Here is a 15,785-nt window from a genome sequence, read left to right on the forward strand (position 1 = left end):
TGATTGTCCTATAAATAAATAATTAAAAAGTAATTGGTTAGTAGTTTAAATATCAATGAAATCACATTTTGCCAAGATTTTCAGCATTCCATTACTTACCTTTCTAAGAAATGCAATATAAAATAGTGATGAGTAACTGTTAGCAAAATGGAAAGGAAACAGTTTTAATATCAATGCGTCTTTGTAGTCGGTCTGAGTCCTGTAATTTTCTGTGAAGAAAAGAACAGCCTGTTAGTAAAAACTGATTTGGTCAGCTTCAGTGAAACATTTTCATTTCTTGGCAAAATGTAAAATTCACAAAGGTTTTTTATTTCGTTAGAGTGAATGGGTCTGCTAGTTTTGTCGATTAGTTTGGAGCCAGTGAATGTAGCATGTTTGGATTTTCTAAAGGCTTTCCACAAGATGCCACGTGAAAGGTTGCTGCACAGAGGTTTATTGGGTTGAGGTTGATGTATTAGCAAAGATAAAGTTCATAAGATCATAAGTCACAGGAGCACCCTAGATAGACAAACATTGCTGGAGTAACTCAGCGGGACAGGCAACATCTCTGGAGAGAAGGAATGGGTGACGTTTAGGATCGAGACTCTTCTTCAGACTGGAGTCAGTGGAAAGGGAAACGAGAGATATAGCTATGAAGTAATGAAAACAATCTGCCGGAGATGGAAGTTAAGGCAGGTACTATCGCAACGTTTAAAAAACATTTAGGCAGGTGCATGGATCGGATAGGTTTAGAGGGATATGTGCCAAAACCAGGCAGATGGGACTAGTGTAGATGGGGCATGTTAGTCGGCGTGGGCAAGTCGGGTCGATGAGCCAGTTTCCATGCTGTATGACACTATGACTCTAAAATAACAAAGGACCACATGAAGTGATGACGATTTGTCATTCGTGTTATTTTTCTTTATCCATTTCATATATAATTTTACTTCGGAGTCACGTGAGTGACTACGTGAAGAACCCACCCAGCGCGCAGGCGCGGCATTACGTCAGCAGTGCAACAGCGGCAGCAGCTGGAGTCAGGCTCTCCAGCTGCAGCATAAAGACGAGACCTCAGGTAAGTGCCTTTTTTGTTACAGAGTCGCGCTAGAGAGAATAATGGCCTCTCGCAAGCGACCAGCCAGGAGGACTGCCTGCCCTACTCCACCCGAGGACGGGTCCATAGCGGGACGGCAGCCTCTCGCAGCGGAGGAGCTTTTTCAACGCTCCCGCTCACCCGACACCGAGCCGCCCCCAGTGCTGCAGATCTCAACGCCCCGCACAGGGAGGAAGGCGACACAGAAAACCGACCGGCCGGTGTCCTCCGATGATTCGGAGGAACGGGAACACTCTCCCCCACCGAAAAGGGGAGACGCTCGGATAAGCTGCATGAGGCAGCTCCTCGAGCGTATGATTAATGAGGAGATGCGGCATCTCCCAGGAGGACGGGCTTTGGCCTCCTCCTCTCCACACCCTTCTGTACCCTCTATGTTCGAGGGCAGTAAGGGAGGCCAGGACTGGGCTGGCCTATCCCAAGGGCAGGCGGAGGATATCGTCAGCATGCCGGGCGTGCCGGAAGAAGAGCTACTGGGTGTAGTGGGCCGATATGCGGCACCACCAACAACTGGGATGGTGTTGCCACCCAGAATGGCGGCAACTATAAACAGGCTGTCCAACAACCCGCTGCAGGACAAGGCTGTCCAGCAGGCCCTTGACAACTACATCGCGCCCGAAAATTGCGAGGCGCTGAGGGTCAAGACGGAATGGGCAGATCTGGAACCAGCTGGGGGCAGCACATAAGGGCTCAGGAGGTCAAAATGCAGCGAGTCCTGAAGCTCCACTCAGCAGCCGTCACCGCCTTTGCTCGGTCCCGTTGGGGATGAAGACTTGACCATACCCCAGCAGGATGCCCTCGCACTGATGTGCAGCACCACGTATGAGCTAAACAACCTACGGCGGGACAACATCAGGCCTGCCCTCAACCCAACATATGCCGGCCTCTGTAAAGCTCCAGCGCCCGAACGACAGGCGCTGCTATTTGGTGCGGATCTGGCCAAAAGGCTCAAGGAGTTGGAAGAGGCGGCAAAACCAGTAGGCCTCATGAGGGCAGGGCCAGGACCGAGCAGGGCGAAGACACCCAGTTGGCCGCACGCCTCGGCATCCACCAGCAGGTACCGAGCTGGTGAAAGCCTGGTGACCGCCTCCCACTACCCCCAGTGCTCTTTTTTAGAGCGGGGCCCAGGGCGGAGCCGTGGGAAGATGCGCCGCCCCACCGCAGCACCAACACGGACAACCTTGGGCCAGACCCACCGGAAACGACCCCACAAGTGAACATGGAGGTAGGTGGGTCTGGTTCCTGTCAACATACACAGACAAAGGGTGTAGTATTAACAGGGGGACGTTTGAGGTTCTTCAAGCATGTTTGGTGCTCCCTTACTAACAATCAGTTTATACTCAACAGTATTAGTGGATACAAGATTGAATTCAAACCAGGCGTAGAACCGCCAGTTCAGCACATGCCCCAAAGGGTGTTCCTTCCCTCGGCAGTTGAGAAGGTAGAAGGACAAGCTGAACTTGATCGGCTCGTGGCTAAAGGCATCATAGAAATGACCACACACGAGCCGCAAGAATTTGTATCAAATATTTTTCTCAAAACCAAAAAAGATGGTGGATGTCGCATTATTATTGATCTGACATCACTCAATCAGTCTGTTGAGTATCAACATTTCAAAATGGAGACATTTGTCACTGCCAGACAACTGATCTCCAAGGGATACTACATGGCAAGCATAGATATCAAAGATGCTTACTATTTGGTACCCATTCATAAAGATTACTTTAAATATCTGAAATTTATCTGGAGGGGCCAGCTATGGCAGTACCGAGCTTTGCCCAATGGTTTAACGACAGCTCCCAGACTATTTACGAAAATTCTTAAAGTGGCCATGAAGAAATTGAGAGAACTAAAACATTTAGTAGTGGCCTATCTGGACGATGTTCTCATATTAGGAAGAACACGGGAACAAGCTGTCGCAGGAGTGTTAGCCACTAAACAACTCCTTGAAACTTTGGGTTTTATCCTCCACCCAGATAAATCAATATTGGAGCCTACTACTAACATGGATTACTTAGGCTTCACTATTGACACGATTCACATGACTGTCACTCTGCCCAGAAACAAAACAGTTTCACTCATTGAAGCTTGTAGCCATTTAATTGCCACACCGCAACCTAGAATACGGCATGTAGCCAGAGTTATTGGCTCTATAGTAGCAGCATTTCCGGCTGCCCAACATGGGCCCTTGCATTATCAAAATTTACAAAGAGCAAGGACTCATGCATTACGCCTTCATAGGGGGCATTATGATCGCAAAATGGATTTACCCGCTGAAGCCAAATCAGAACTTCAGTGGTGGGTTGACAATATTTGGCACAGTCACAGTCCTATCACCGTAACCAATCCTAACATAACCATTGCAACGGATGCCAGTGCTTTAGGCTGGGGAGCTACTAACTCCAAAGACAGCACAGGTGGCAGATGGACTAACTCAGAGGCATCGCTACTACAATCACTGGGCATTAACTTTTTGGAAATGCTCGCCGCCTTTTATGGGCTAAAAGCATATGCATCTGGTATGCGACACGTGCATGTTAGAATTATGATCGACAACACTACGGCAGTATCTTATATCCAGCACATGGGTGGCATTAAATCAGTATCATGCGACAAATTAACTGCTATAATCTGGCAATGGTGTGTCGAGAGACATATTTGGCTATCAGCTGCCTATTTACCAGGCAAACTAAATTTAGTGGCGGACACCAGGTCACGAAAATTCAACGACAACATCGAATGGATGTTGGACCCAAAAAATTATTTGCTAAAATTATCAAGCAATATGGTACGCCAGATATAGATTTGTTTGCGTCTAGGTTAAATCACCAACTACCCATGTATGTGGCTTGGGAACCAGACCCAGAGGCAGCAGCGGTAGATGCCTTCACGCTGGACTGGGGAAATTTCTTTTTCTATGCTTTCCCTCCCTTCTGCCTCATCAGTCGGGTACTCCAGAAAATTCAGGCAGACTCAGCCTCTGGCATTCTGGTCGTGCCCGACTGGCCTACCCAACCATGGTTCCCAATGTTCCACGACATGGTGGTAGAGACACCAATGGTCCTTCAACACCACCCCCAATTATTGACTCACCCGGTAACTGGCATTAGCCATCCATGCCACCAAAAATTGAAACTCCTGGTTTCCAGATTTTGAACAGGCCTTACCGGGGATTGGGGTTATCAGACAGAACAATCACCACCATGTCGGCATCCCTGCGAGTTTCCACCAAGAAACAGTACCTGACCTTCATCAGGAAATGGGAACAGTACTGTCTGGACGCAGGGACATCCTACACGACGACTTCGATCTCGGATGTGCTGGAGTTCCTGGCCCACCTGCACCATGATCTCAAGATGAGCTACAGTGCCATCAATACGGCTCGGAGCGCACTGTCCGCATACCTCATGCCGATAGAACAGCATAGTGTGGGATCCCACCCTCTAGTCATCAGACTCCTTAAGGGGATCTTTAATACCAAACCCCCTACACCTAGATACACTCACATGTGGGATGTGAGTGTAGTTCTCACACACCTTCGAGGTTGGCCTCCGGTGGGATCCCTGAGCCTGGAACAGGCCACTTACAAAACCCTCATGCTCATGGCGCTTGTCTCAGCTCAAAGGGTTCAGTCGCTCCATCAGCTTAATCTGAACTACATGGTGACCACCCCAGATACCATTACTTTCACCATGCCGGGGTTGGTAAAACAAAGTAGACCAGGTACATCAAACTCCCCGTTGATCTTCCGGGCTTACCCTCCAGAACCTAGGCTGTGTGTGGTGACCCACCTTCATCATTATCTAGACACAACCCAAACGCTAAGAGGGAGAGAGAAAGCCTTATGGGTTAGCCACAGAAAGCCTTTTGGACGGGTAACCAGCCAAACATTATCCAGATGGTTGAAACAGGTCCTCAGCATGGCAGGGATTAACACAAATGTTTTTAAATCCCATTCAACCAGGGCAGCGTCCACCTCAGCGGCGGATAGGATGCAGGTTCCCCTCGACCACATCCTCAGAGCAGCGGGATGGTCAAGGGAATCGACATTCCAACGATTTTACAACAAACCGCTGATGGAACAGGACGTCTTTGCGGATACCGTTTTAAAAAACCGCAAAGTTATGATTTAAAGCCCATGGGAGCTATTTTGTTTTTTGTTATAGTTAATAAATATTTCTTTTATAACTAAACAAACTTGTTGGTCTCTAGCTACCACTTCCTCCCTCGATGATCTTTCGGCAGTGAGTGATATAACTGTTACACGGTTTGAAATCACAGACCTTTGAAGTCTTCACGTAGTCACTCACGTGACTCCGAAGTAAAATAGTAAGATTAAACGAGTACTTACCAGTACGAAGTTTGATCTGTATTTTATGAGGAGTTACGATGAGGGATTACGTGCCCTCCGCTCCCACCCTCATTATATAGATCAAATTCGGACTAATGTCTCGTTGGTCTTCACTATCTTTACTTCAACTAGTGTCTATCTGTGATTCCACACCGCTGCTTGGAAGTATGCCGCGCCTGCGCGCTGGGTGGGTTCTTCACGTAATCCCTCATCGTAACTCCTCATAAAATACAGATCAAACTTCGTACTGGTAAGTACTCGTTTAATCTTACTATTAAAGACCATTTTTCTCTTCCTTTCTGCAGCCTTGCCATCCATATGACTTGCACCAACAAACCATTAGAACATACCCAGTGCTGCTGTATTTAATAAAGTAAGATGAATTTGTGTAATGTTTGCCCATTCTAGTTCAGTGTGATAATACTTTGCTGATTATTACCCCCATTTCATCTTCAAAGTGGGGCAGAATCCGTGCAGAAAGCGGGGCATAGAGATCACCAGCGAACATGTGGCAATCATGAGGCGAGCGCAGAGTCTCCTGCACTCGTCTAAAAAGTCGCCTAGGTGGGACAGGCCCTTTACGGTGCTAGGAACCCCGGTTCAATTCTGACTACTGGTGCTGTCTGCACTGAGTTTGTACATTGCCTCTGTGACCTACGTAGGGTTTCTCCGGGTGCTCCAGTTTCCTCCCACACTCCAAAGACATGCAGGTTTGTGGGTTAATTGGCTTTGGTAAACTTGTATGTGGAGAGGATGTTTCCACTAGTGGGAGAGTATTGGACTGCAGTCATAGCCTTAGAATTAAAGGATGTTTCTTTTGGAAGGAGATGAGAAGGAATTTTTTTAGTCAGAGGGTGGTGAATCTATGGAATTCTTTGCCACAGAAGGCTGTGGGGGCCAGGTCAATTGATATTTTTAAGGCAAAGATATAGATTCTTGATTAGTTCAGGTGTCAGGGGAAGGCAGAAGAATGGGGTTAGGTGGGAGGGAGAGATCATGATTGAATAGCGGAGCAGACTTGATAGGCCGAATGCCCTAATTCTGCTCCTATCACATGATAATATGAACATGTAAATTGTCCCTTGTTTGTGTATAATGTTAATGTGCGGGAATTGCTGATCGGTGGGCTGAAGGGTCTGTTTCCGTGCTGTATCTCTAAACTTAACTAAAAAAACTAAAATAGACTAAAATCTTCAAGATGGCTAAATTGGACCTCAACTCCCGAGGAAGTAGATAGTAAGGGATTTAAGATTCTCTGCATTAAAAATGCTGTGGTTTCTAAATCAACACTCTCTTGCTCATTGCCACTCAAAGAAGGACTGAGATAATTGTTGAAGTGCATTAAAAATATATGTACTTACCCCAATCTGTCATTTTAATCGCAATTATATGATATATCTGCAAAAGAAGGTTATATGTTAAAAAGTGCCAGAAATTGTTTTTCCTCCTTATACATGACAATTATATCCTCATACATGACAAGAGATTCTTATAATTTATATATATACATCCATAATCCACCAGGGGCGCCGGGGCGATGGCTGCCCTGCCGGCAGTCTGTTAGTCTTTTCAGATTCAGATTCAGATTCAATTTTAATTGTCATTGTCAGTGTACAACGAAATGCATTTAGCATCTCCCTTGAAGAGCGACATAGCAAACGATTTGAATAAAAAAAATAATAAGTGTCCGGAGGGGGGGGGGGGGGGGGGGGGGGGGGGGGGGGGGGGGGGTGGTGGTGATTGGCAGTCTTTTTGTTATTTTTAGTTTGTTAAAAGTTTTTGTCTTAATGGTCTTCTGTTTGTTTTATGTGGGGGGAGGGGGGAGGGGATCGGGGGAAACTTTTTTTCAGGTTCTTGCCTTCCCGGAATTGTGATCAATTTTTGGATCACATTCTCCGGGCTCTACGGCCTACAATCGATGGAGCTGGAAGCCTCCTCGGACTGTTGTGAACCCCATCCTGGAGCGTGGACTTAACATCGGAGCTGATTCCTTGCCTGGGATCGCTCCCAGCGCAAACACCGCGGACTTACCATCAAGAGCTCGCCGTCTCGGGACAGGCTAGTCAGGAAGCTCCAACGTCGCGGAAGGTTCGACCAGCCCCGACGTGAGGTTCGATCGCCCGATGCGGGGGAGCTGACACCCCCCCGATGCAGGAGCTGATCACCTCGACGCAGAGGACCAAAACCCCGCCGGCTACGGGAGTCAAGATCGTCCCGTCAAAGGGGGCTCAAGGCCCACGACCGAGGAAGGACTAAGGGAAGGACTTGAACTTTATTTTGCCTTCCATCACAGTGAGGAATGTGTAGGAGTCACTGTGGTGGGTGTTCATCTTAAATTGTGTTTTGAGTGATCTGTTACTTATAATTGTATGATTGACCTGGCCAATGAAATTCCTCGTATGTTGCAAAACATACATGGCGAATAAAGTGTGATTCTGATTCTGATTCTGATTCTGTATGACTGGCTCAAGATGTGAGCCAGTCATACAACACGGAAACAGGCCCTTCAGCCAAACTCATCCATGCCTTCCAAGATGTTGCATCTAATTACAATTTTCATGTTATGGAATTATAGTTTTGTTGTACAATTTAACTATTATATTAGGCATTAACAAGCCAGTTAATGCCCCATCCACACTAGGTCCACCTGCCCACGCTTGGTCCATGTCCCTTTAAACCTATCCTATCCATGTACCTGTCCAAGTGTCTTAGAAATGTTGTTAGAGTATCTGCCTCAACAACCTCCTCTGGCAGATTATTGGGAGAATCCATAGATTGATAGATAAATAAAAATGATAAGGAAACATGAATAAATACATTATTGGAAGGATAAATTGAAAGCTTACCTTTCCCAAGATTATAATGGATACCACATTGAGTAATGAGGCACCAACTGTGGTCAACAAAAAGCTGATAAATGCGTTAGAAGTTTTCATTCTAATCCTGGCCCACGTCTTGTAAATAACTACTGCAATTACACTGAGAATTACCGCTAAGACCTGTGTAAATACAAAATGCAATTGGGTATCTCAAGTAAAACTCCTAAATTTTCAGTCATTGTTTGCAGTCAACAAGATCACCTCAATGGACTTCGAGTCACACAGCACAGAAGCAGGCCCTTTGACCCAACCCGTCAAAGCCATCTAAGTAGTTCCATTGACCCACCTTGACCTATTGACAAATACCTCTAAAGCATTCCTGTCCTACTTGTCTAAATGTCTTTTAAATGTTGTTATAGTACCTGCTTCAACTACCTCCTCTGACCATATGTCCACCAGTGTCTGAGTGAACGAGTTGTCCCTTTGATTCCTATGAAATCTTTTCCCTCTCACCTTAAACCTATATCCTCTGGTTCTGGATTCCCCTACCCTGGGCAAAAGGCCCTGTGCATTTGCCCTATCAATTCCCCTCATGATTTGGCATTGAGCCCCACGTTGGGACTCCAAAGAAGCAGCATAACATACCTGAGGGGTGCTTACAAATCTTCTAGCTCTATTGTCTCCATTTTGCAATGGTGGGGAGATCAATACATCTTCTATGCTGCAGCTTTCTGTGGATCAGCAGGACTTGTGAGTTAGGTCCAAGGCAAGGAGTAGTGTAAAACCTCAAGATTCAAGAATGCCTGTACTATTTGAATCTCTTTATCCCAATATTTGTCCTCCCGAAAGCTGTTAGGGCCACCATGCATAGGTCGCTGTAGCCAGATACTATATCTCCCTTTGAATGTTCGCACCAAGTAACCACAACCTTCACCCCATTAGGTTACTGGGAATCGAGTAGAAGCGTATCTATATGTGAGAATTAACATGGCTATTGGTCTCATATTAGGGCAGTAACTAGTTTATCGGCATTTGTGCTATCAAATAAAAATGGAAACTTCTGAAAAGTGTGCCCTGATAAATACCCTATCACCAACATTAATTTTTACAAATTTTAGTTTGAATGTATAGAGAAATAAGCTGTCGTCAGGACTACATTTTCTTCCAACCTGTTATCAGGCAACTGAACCATCCTATTACCAACTCATGGGCCGCGGAACTGGGGGGCTGCAGCCCCCCCACTTTTTTGGCGAGACATGTTTCAGTGTCTCCAGCTTTGGACAAGGCGCTGCTCTGGTCTGAGCAACCTGGCGATAGGTGTTGGAGAGCCGGGGCAGAGGGAGGGATGGAAGCAGAAGCAGCGGCGGGGGCAGATGCGGACAGGGAGCCGGGGCTGGCGAGTGTTTGCACCGAGTGGCTCGATGCAGCTCCGGCCATGGAGCAGCCTCAGTGCATGAGTCCCGGGACGTCGGAGGCGTCAGAAGCATTGCGCCGCTGCCTTGAGAGTCCCTGCGCCAAATTCGCCCTGGTGACCGGCACGGACCAGGCTGCAGCTCGGTGCATCCTGGAGTAGGTACCAAGCACTGGGTAGAAGCGGTGGAAGATAGTGGCCTTCAAATGGGGATGGTTGGAGAAAGCATCCTGATTGCCTGCTAGATTTTCACTTACTGTAACTGCAGGAAAAATGTTCCCAATGTTGGGGGAGTCCAGAACCAGGGGTCACAGTTTAAGAATAAGGGGTAGGCCATTTAGGACTGGGATGAGGACAAACTTTCTTCACCCAGAGAGTTGTGAATCTGTGGAATTCTCTACCACAGAAGGCAGTGGAGGCAATTCACTGGATGTTTTCAAGAGAGAGTTACATTTAGCTCTTGGGGCTAAGAAAATCAAGGGATATGGGAAAAAAACAGGAAAGGGATACAGATTTTAAATGAAGAGCCATGATCATATTGAATGGCAGCTGGTTCGAAGGGCCGAGTGGCCTATTCCTGCACCTATTTTCTATGTTTCTATGCTTGAGTATATGGCAATAAAACTCGGCATTCATGCATGCTGGAGGTATAATATAGTCATAGAGTGATACAGTGTGAAAACAGGCCCTTCGGCCCAACTTGCTCACACCCTCCAACATGTCCCAGCTACACTACCTGCTTTTGGTCCATATCCCTCCAAACCTGTCCTATCCATGTATCAGTCTGACTGTTTCTTAAATGTTGGGATAGGTCCTGCCTCAACAACCTCCTCTGGCAACTTGTTCCATACACCCACCACCCTTTGTGTGGAAAAAGTTACGCCTCAGATTCCTATGAAATATTTTCCCTTTCACCTTAAATCTGTCCTCTGGTCTTCGATTCACCTACTCTGGGCAAGAGACTCAGTGCATTGAAACATATATTTCTAATACATTTTAGATTTCTTGAAAGTCTTACTCTTAAAAAAGTAACGTTTCCACAAAAATATACCCCCTTTATTAATGTCATGGTTTGATGATTCTAAATTCAAATCAAAATAAAAAAATATACGTCTAAAGGAGAACGCATACTTTCAAAATACTCTTGATTTTTTCCCCCCGAGCAAAAACACAATTTGTATGACTTTACAAAATCAGGAAATTTTATGATTATTTCTTGTCCCTTTTTCCAACTACAAACAAAAATAAATTCTGTACAGTGGAGGCACGGGCATAGATCTGGGGGAGGGGGGGGGGGTGAATGGGGGATATATGGGGCAATAACAAAAATAATAATCACCTGCTCCTATCTCTCATGTAGGCCCTACATTATATGAAATATACTTCAAACAATAAACATTGAAATCATACTTCTACAATGCATTAAAACATGATTTTAATACATCAAATTTCAAAAAGTCCCTACCGTGGGAGGGGGGCACCCCCTTCCCACACCCTCGCCCACTCAGTCCCTCCACTCCCTCGCCGGGTATCCCCAAGGCCAGTGATCAGTGAGCACTCAGCCCCCCCCCCACTTCCAGAAACACTCCGCGGCCCCAGCAACTAGAGAGTGGCCCTGACCTCCCATCTATCTCATTGGATTCCCTCAGACTATCTTTAATCAGACTTTACTGGACTTTATCTTGCACTGAACATTATTCCCTTCATCCTGTATCTGTACACTATGGACGGCTTGATTGTAATAGTGTATAATCTTTTCACTGACTGGATAGCACACAACAAAAACCTTTTCACTGTAATTCAGTACACATGACAAAAATATATTAAGCTAAACAGTTGGAGAGTGGGGAGGAAACTGGGAGGGATTATGGTTGTCATATTTCATATTGTCAAATGGAAACTTAGCTGCTTGATTGACCATTATTGTGTTAGCCAAGGTTGCAGCTAAAGAGCAGAAACAAGGAACTACTTTTCACAAAAAAGACACTGTGTGCTGGCTCAAAACAATGATAGGAATTGAATCATTTAAAGATATAGCATAGAAACAGGCCCTTCACGCTGACCATCGATCCCCTGTTCACACTAGTTTCCACGTTATCACACTATCTCATCCACTTCCTAGACACTCGGGGCAATTTACAGACCCGACCCGAAACATCACCTATCCATGTTCTCCAGGGATGCTGCCTGACCCACTGATAACTCCAGTGTCTTTTTTAGCAAACGAACATCTGCAGGTCCTTGTTTCTGCATTTGAACAATTTGCAGAGGCCAATTAACCTACAAATGCTCACGTCCTTGGGATGTGGGAGGAAACTGGAGCATCCGGAGGAAATCCACACAGTCACATAGAAACGTGCAATCTCCACACATTAGGCGGCACAGTGACACAACGGTAGAGTTGCAACCTTACAGTGCCAGAGACCCAGATTGGATCCTGGCTACAGGTGCTGTCTGTACGGAGTTCATGTGATCTCCCTGTGACCTCGTGGACTATCTCCGGGTGCTCCGGTTTCTTCCCACACTAAAGATGCACAGTTTTGTAGGTTCATTGGCTTTGATAAGTTGTAAAATTGTCCCTAGTGTGGAGGATTGTGCGAGCTTACGGGGTGATCGTTGGTCGGCGCGAACTCAGTGGGCCAAAGGGTCTGTTCCCGCACTGTATGTCTAAAGTGTAAAGTCCACACAGACAGCACCCGAGGTCAGGATCAAACCCAGGACTCTGGTGCTGCAAAGTAGCAGCTCTTCCTGAACATATCCTCATCAGGTAATTATCTATCTCGTTGATGAGGGATTGGAAGCGTTGGGATAAAGGAGATATTTCATCAGTAAAAGAAAGAAATGAAAGCCATTAGTAAGGAATATTTACCATGAGCATCCCCACCAAAAATGAAAGAAGCATCTTTGCTCGCCTCAGTGTACCTGGGTAGTAAGGTTCATCTTCACCAGTAACTGGGTTCTAGAGGATAAATGAACACATGATACTCAGTTTACTGAAACTGTTGAGTTGCTTTCTTTTCCCATGCAAATCCATAATTAACCACTGTAATATGGTAAATTTGGAAATGTCAAACTCAACCAAAATGTAAACTCAAGTTGGAGGCCTGTTTAGACACAAAATGTTGGAGTAACTTAGCTGGCCAGACAGCATCTTTGGAGTTTCAGGTTGGGACCCGTCTTCCCGGCCTGAAATGTTCACCTATCCATTTTCTCCAGAAATGCTGCCTAAGTTACTCCAGCAGTTTGTGTCTATCTTTGGAATAAACCAGCATCTGAAATTCTATTTTATTACATTTGCAGGCATGTTTCTTCTGAATTGATTTATTTCCATTAAGGTTCTAGGATTGCAAGAAATGCAGGATCTTATGGAAAATTATCCAGCCACGACAGTGCGGGATGAAGATGAGATGGTTATTTTACATTAGACAATAAATACTAAACTTCAATTTAGAACAAGTCAGAGTAACTACCTCTATGAAACATTCTCATTGCTCTGGAAATTATTTGTTCTGAAAATTAAGCGATTAGTATTCTAATCAAAATATCACTCAATATTCATTGCAGTGTGCCGTAGAAATCAACTAAATTCAAATCGATCAAATAGCCCTAATGGCTATTATCTAAGTAGCTAAGGCAGGAAAGGATACAGATGTAGCTGTAAGCAGATTAGTTAACATGGGACTAAACTAATAAGCTACAAGAGACTACAATATTCACCCATTCCTGAAAACAATCTCGATAAAAGGAAATAGTCATAGAGGCAAAGAGCCTTACAGCATGGAAACAGGTCGTTTGGCCCAACTTACCCATGCTGACCAAGTTGCACGTCTGCGCATGTCCCATTTGCTCGCGTTTGGCCATATCCCTCTAAACCTTTCCTATCCATGTTCCTGTCCAAATGTCTCTTAAATGTTGTTATAGTACCTTCCTCAACTACCTCCTCTGGCAGCTCGTCCATATACCCACCACCCTCTTTGTGAAAATGTTGCCCATCAGGTAGCTATAAAATCTTTCCCCTCTCACTTTAAACCCATGTCCTCTGGTTCTTGATTCCCCAGCTGTGCGTAAGTGTGCATTCACCCTTTCTCTTCCCCTCGATCTTATACACCTTTATAAGATCATCCCACAGTCTCCTGTGCTCCAAGGAATAAAGTCCTAGCCTGCCCAACCTCTCCATTTAGCTCAGGCCCTCAAGTCCTGGAAACAGGTATACTTTATTGAAAAGTTTATTATTCAAACCAGATCCCCAGATGGATTTGCAAGGATGGTATGTGAAGCAGTAGAACGATCTTGCAGTTTCTAAAATAGGTTAGGTTATCCCTAACAATCATTGATGAAGATGGATGACAGCCAAAACACAAAGCCTCAATCAACTGAAGAGAAATCCATCTCATTCATACCCCACATAGACAAATATTTATTTGAGGAAAATTGGATCATCTCAATGCATTTCTTTCCCCACAGTTCTATCTTCCCCTTCCCCAACCAATCATTGTTGGATGATCCTAATACTAATGCAATTAATGTTGATGTCACATATTAATTTCTGTGTGAGGATCGGGACAATTCTGAATCTTGCAGCATGCCAACATATCTTGTGATTTTATGGATCAGCAATAAGTTTGGAGTGAAAATGCAAGAGGAAAAGCAGATTCTTCTATATTCTTTACGTGGAAGATCTTCCAATTCTTTAAATATCCCCGCACAGGTCATAATTACTTTCAAGGAATTTGAACAGCAGATGATATTCTGTTATGAAACGTGAGAGATTTCTCTCAGAGAAAGAAGAGGAATACGCACTTTGTGAAAAAAAATTGTTGCAAGTTTATAATTAAAACTTGCGTTAGTTTGGAGAGGATCTTCCATTTAAAGAATCAGAAAGAAAGATTATAGATAGTAAATCTATCTTTTGTCCCGAAGACTAAGATGAGTCAGCTAAATAGCTTTGTACTCACTGTCTCTTTATTTTCAAACATATTAAATATCCTTATTAGCAAAACGTAAAGCTGAAATCAAAAGATCATTGAGTTTTTTTCTTTCAATTTTTCAAAGGGGTCAGTAAACAATTACATTTGCCATTTTCCACAAAATCTACCTATCATTCATGCATTTCATTAATTGTAGGTGCTTCATTATCTTCTGAGAGTGGGTGAATGAATTATGATCCGATTCTGAGGAATTATTCTATTATAGTTCTTGGTCATATTATGGAAAAACAAGACCACCTGGTTCAAGAATAGCTTCTTCCCAACAACTTCAGACTCTTGATCACTGCACAATATCAATCTCAACTATCAACTTGATTAGTTAGGGTGTCAAGGGTTATGGGGAGAAGCCAGGAGAATGTAGTTGAGAGGAAAAGGTAGATCTGCTATGATTGAATGGTGGAGCCAAATGGCTAAATTCTGCTCCTGGAACATATGAACTTCTATGGGCTGCCTTCGGTTCCACTATGCACTATCATATAGTGAATAATTCCACATATTTTTATTTGGGTTGGAAAGAATTGGTGGAAAAAAATTATATTTTTATTGTAAAGACAGACGTCCATACATTATATTTTGTGCATTTATTAATCCTCGAAATAGACGATGTGATGTGTGTGATGTCAAAAAGAAAGGCCCTTATTTATACGTATGGTGCACTAAATCCAAGTTTGTGAATTTATCTCTATACTCTGATCTTAGATGTGTATTTATTTGTGTGTTTGTGTGTAATCACATCTTCGCAAAAAAACGATGCGGTAATGGTAACATTTTTACATATTCCGGTAGAGATTTTTCCCGTGGAGTCCAAAATTGCCTTATCTGGAAATATCAGGCTTTATTTCTCGAGTTATAACTGAAAATATTCAAAAAAGAACGAGCAAGTTGGCCTTGAACTGAAGCCGCCGAACTCGCAGTCCTTTGGTTGACGCCCGCTCCCCGGCCGCACGCCCCGCTCGCCGGTCACCCGCCCTGCTCCCCTCCTCCTCTCCTCCGCCTTCTCCTCTCTCCCTTCCTCTCCCCTCCCCCTCCCCTTCCTCTCCCCTCCCCAGCCTCTCTCCTCACTCCCCCCCTCTCTCCCTCCCTCTCTCCCCCTCCTCTCTCCTTCCTCTCTCCCCCCCACTCTCTC

At 44.8% G+C, this 15,785-nt stretch overlaps 1 protein-coding gene across 1 annotated transcript in view; it reads right to left on the reverse strand.

Moving 5' to 3' along the window:
• Positions 1–11,912: 11,912 nt before the first annotated feature.
• Positions 11,913–15,785, reverse strand: part of LOC129698088 (anoctamin-7-like) — a 41,267-nt gene continuing 37,394 nt past the window's right edge. The window contains exon 11 of the mRNA XM_055636954.1: positions 11,913–12,630. Within this exon, the coding sequence (XP_055492929.1) occupies positions 12,523–12,630 (108 nt within the window). The 3' untranslated portion in view covers positions 11,913–12,522. The remainder of the gene's footprint in view (positions 12,631–15,785) is intronic.

Source organism: Leucoraja erinacea, chromosome 6 (assembly GCF_028641065.1).
Source record: "Leucoraja erinacea ecotype New England chromosome 6, Leri_hhj_1, whole genome shotgun sequence".
Classification (NCBI taxonomy): Eukaryota; Metazoa; Chordata; class Chondrichthyes; order Rajiformes; family Rajidae; genus Leucoraja; species Leucoraja erinaceus.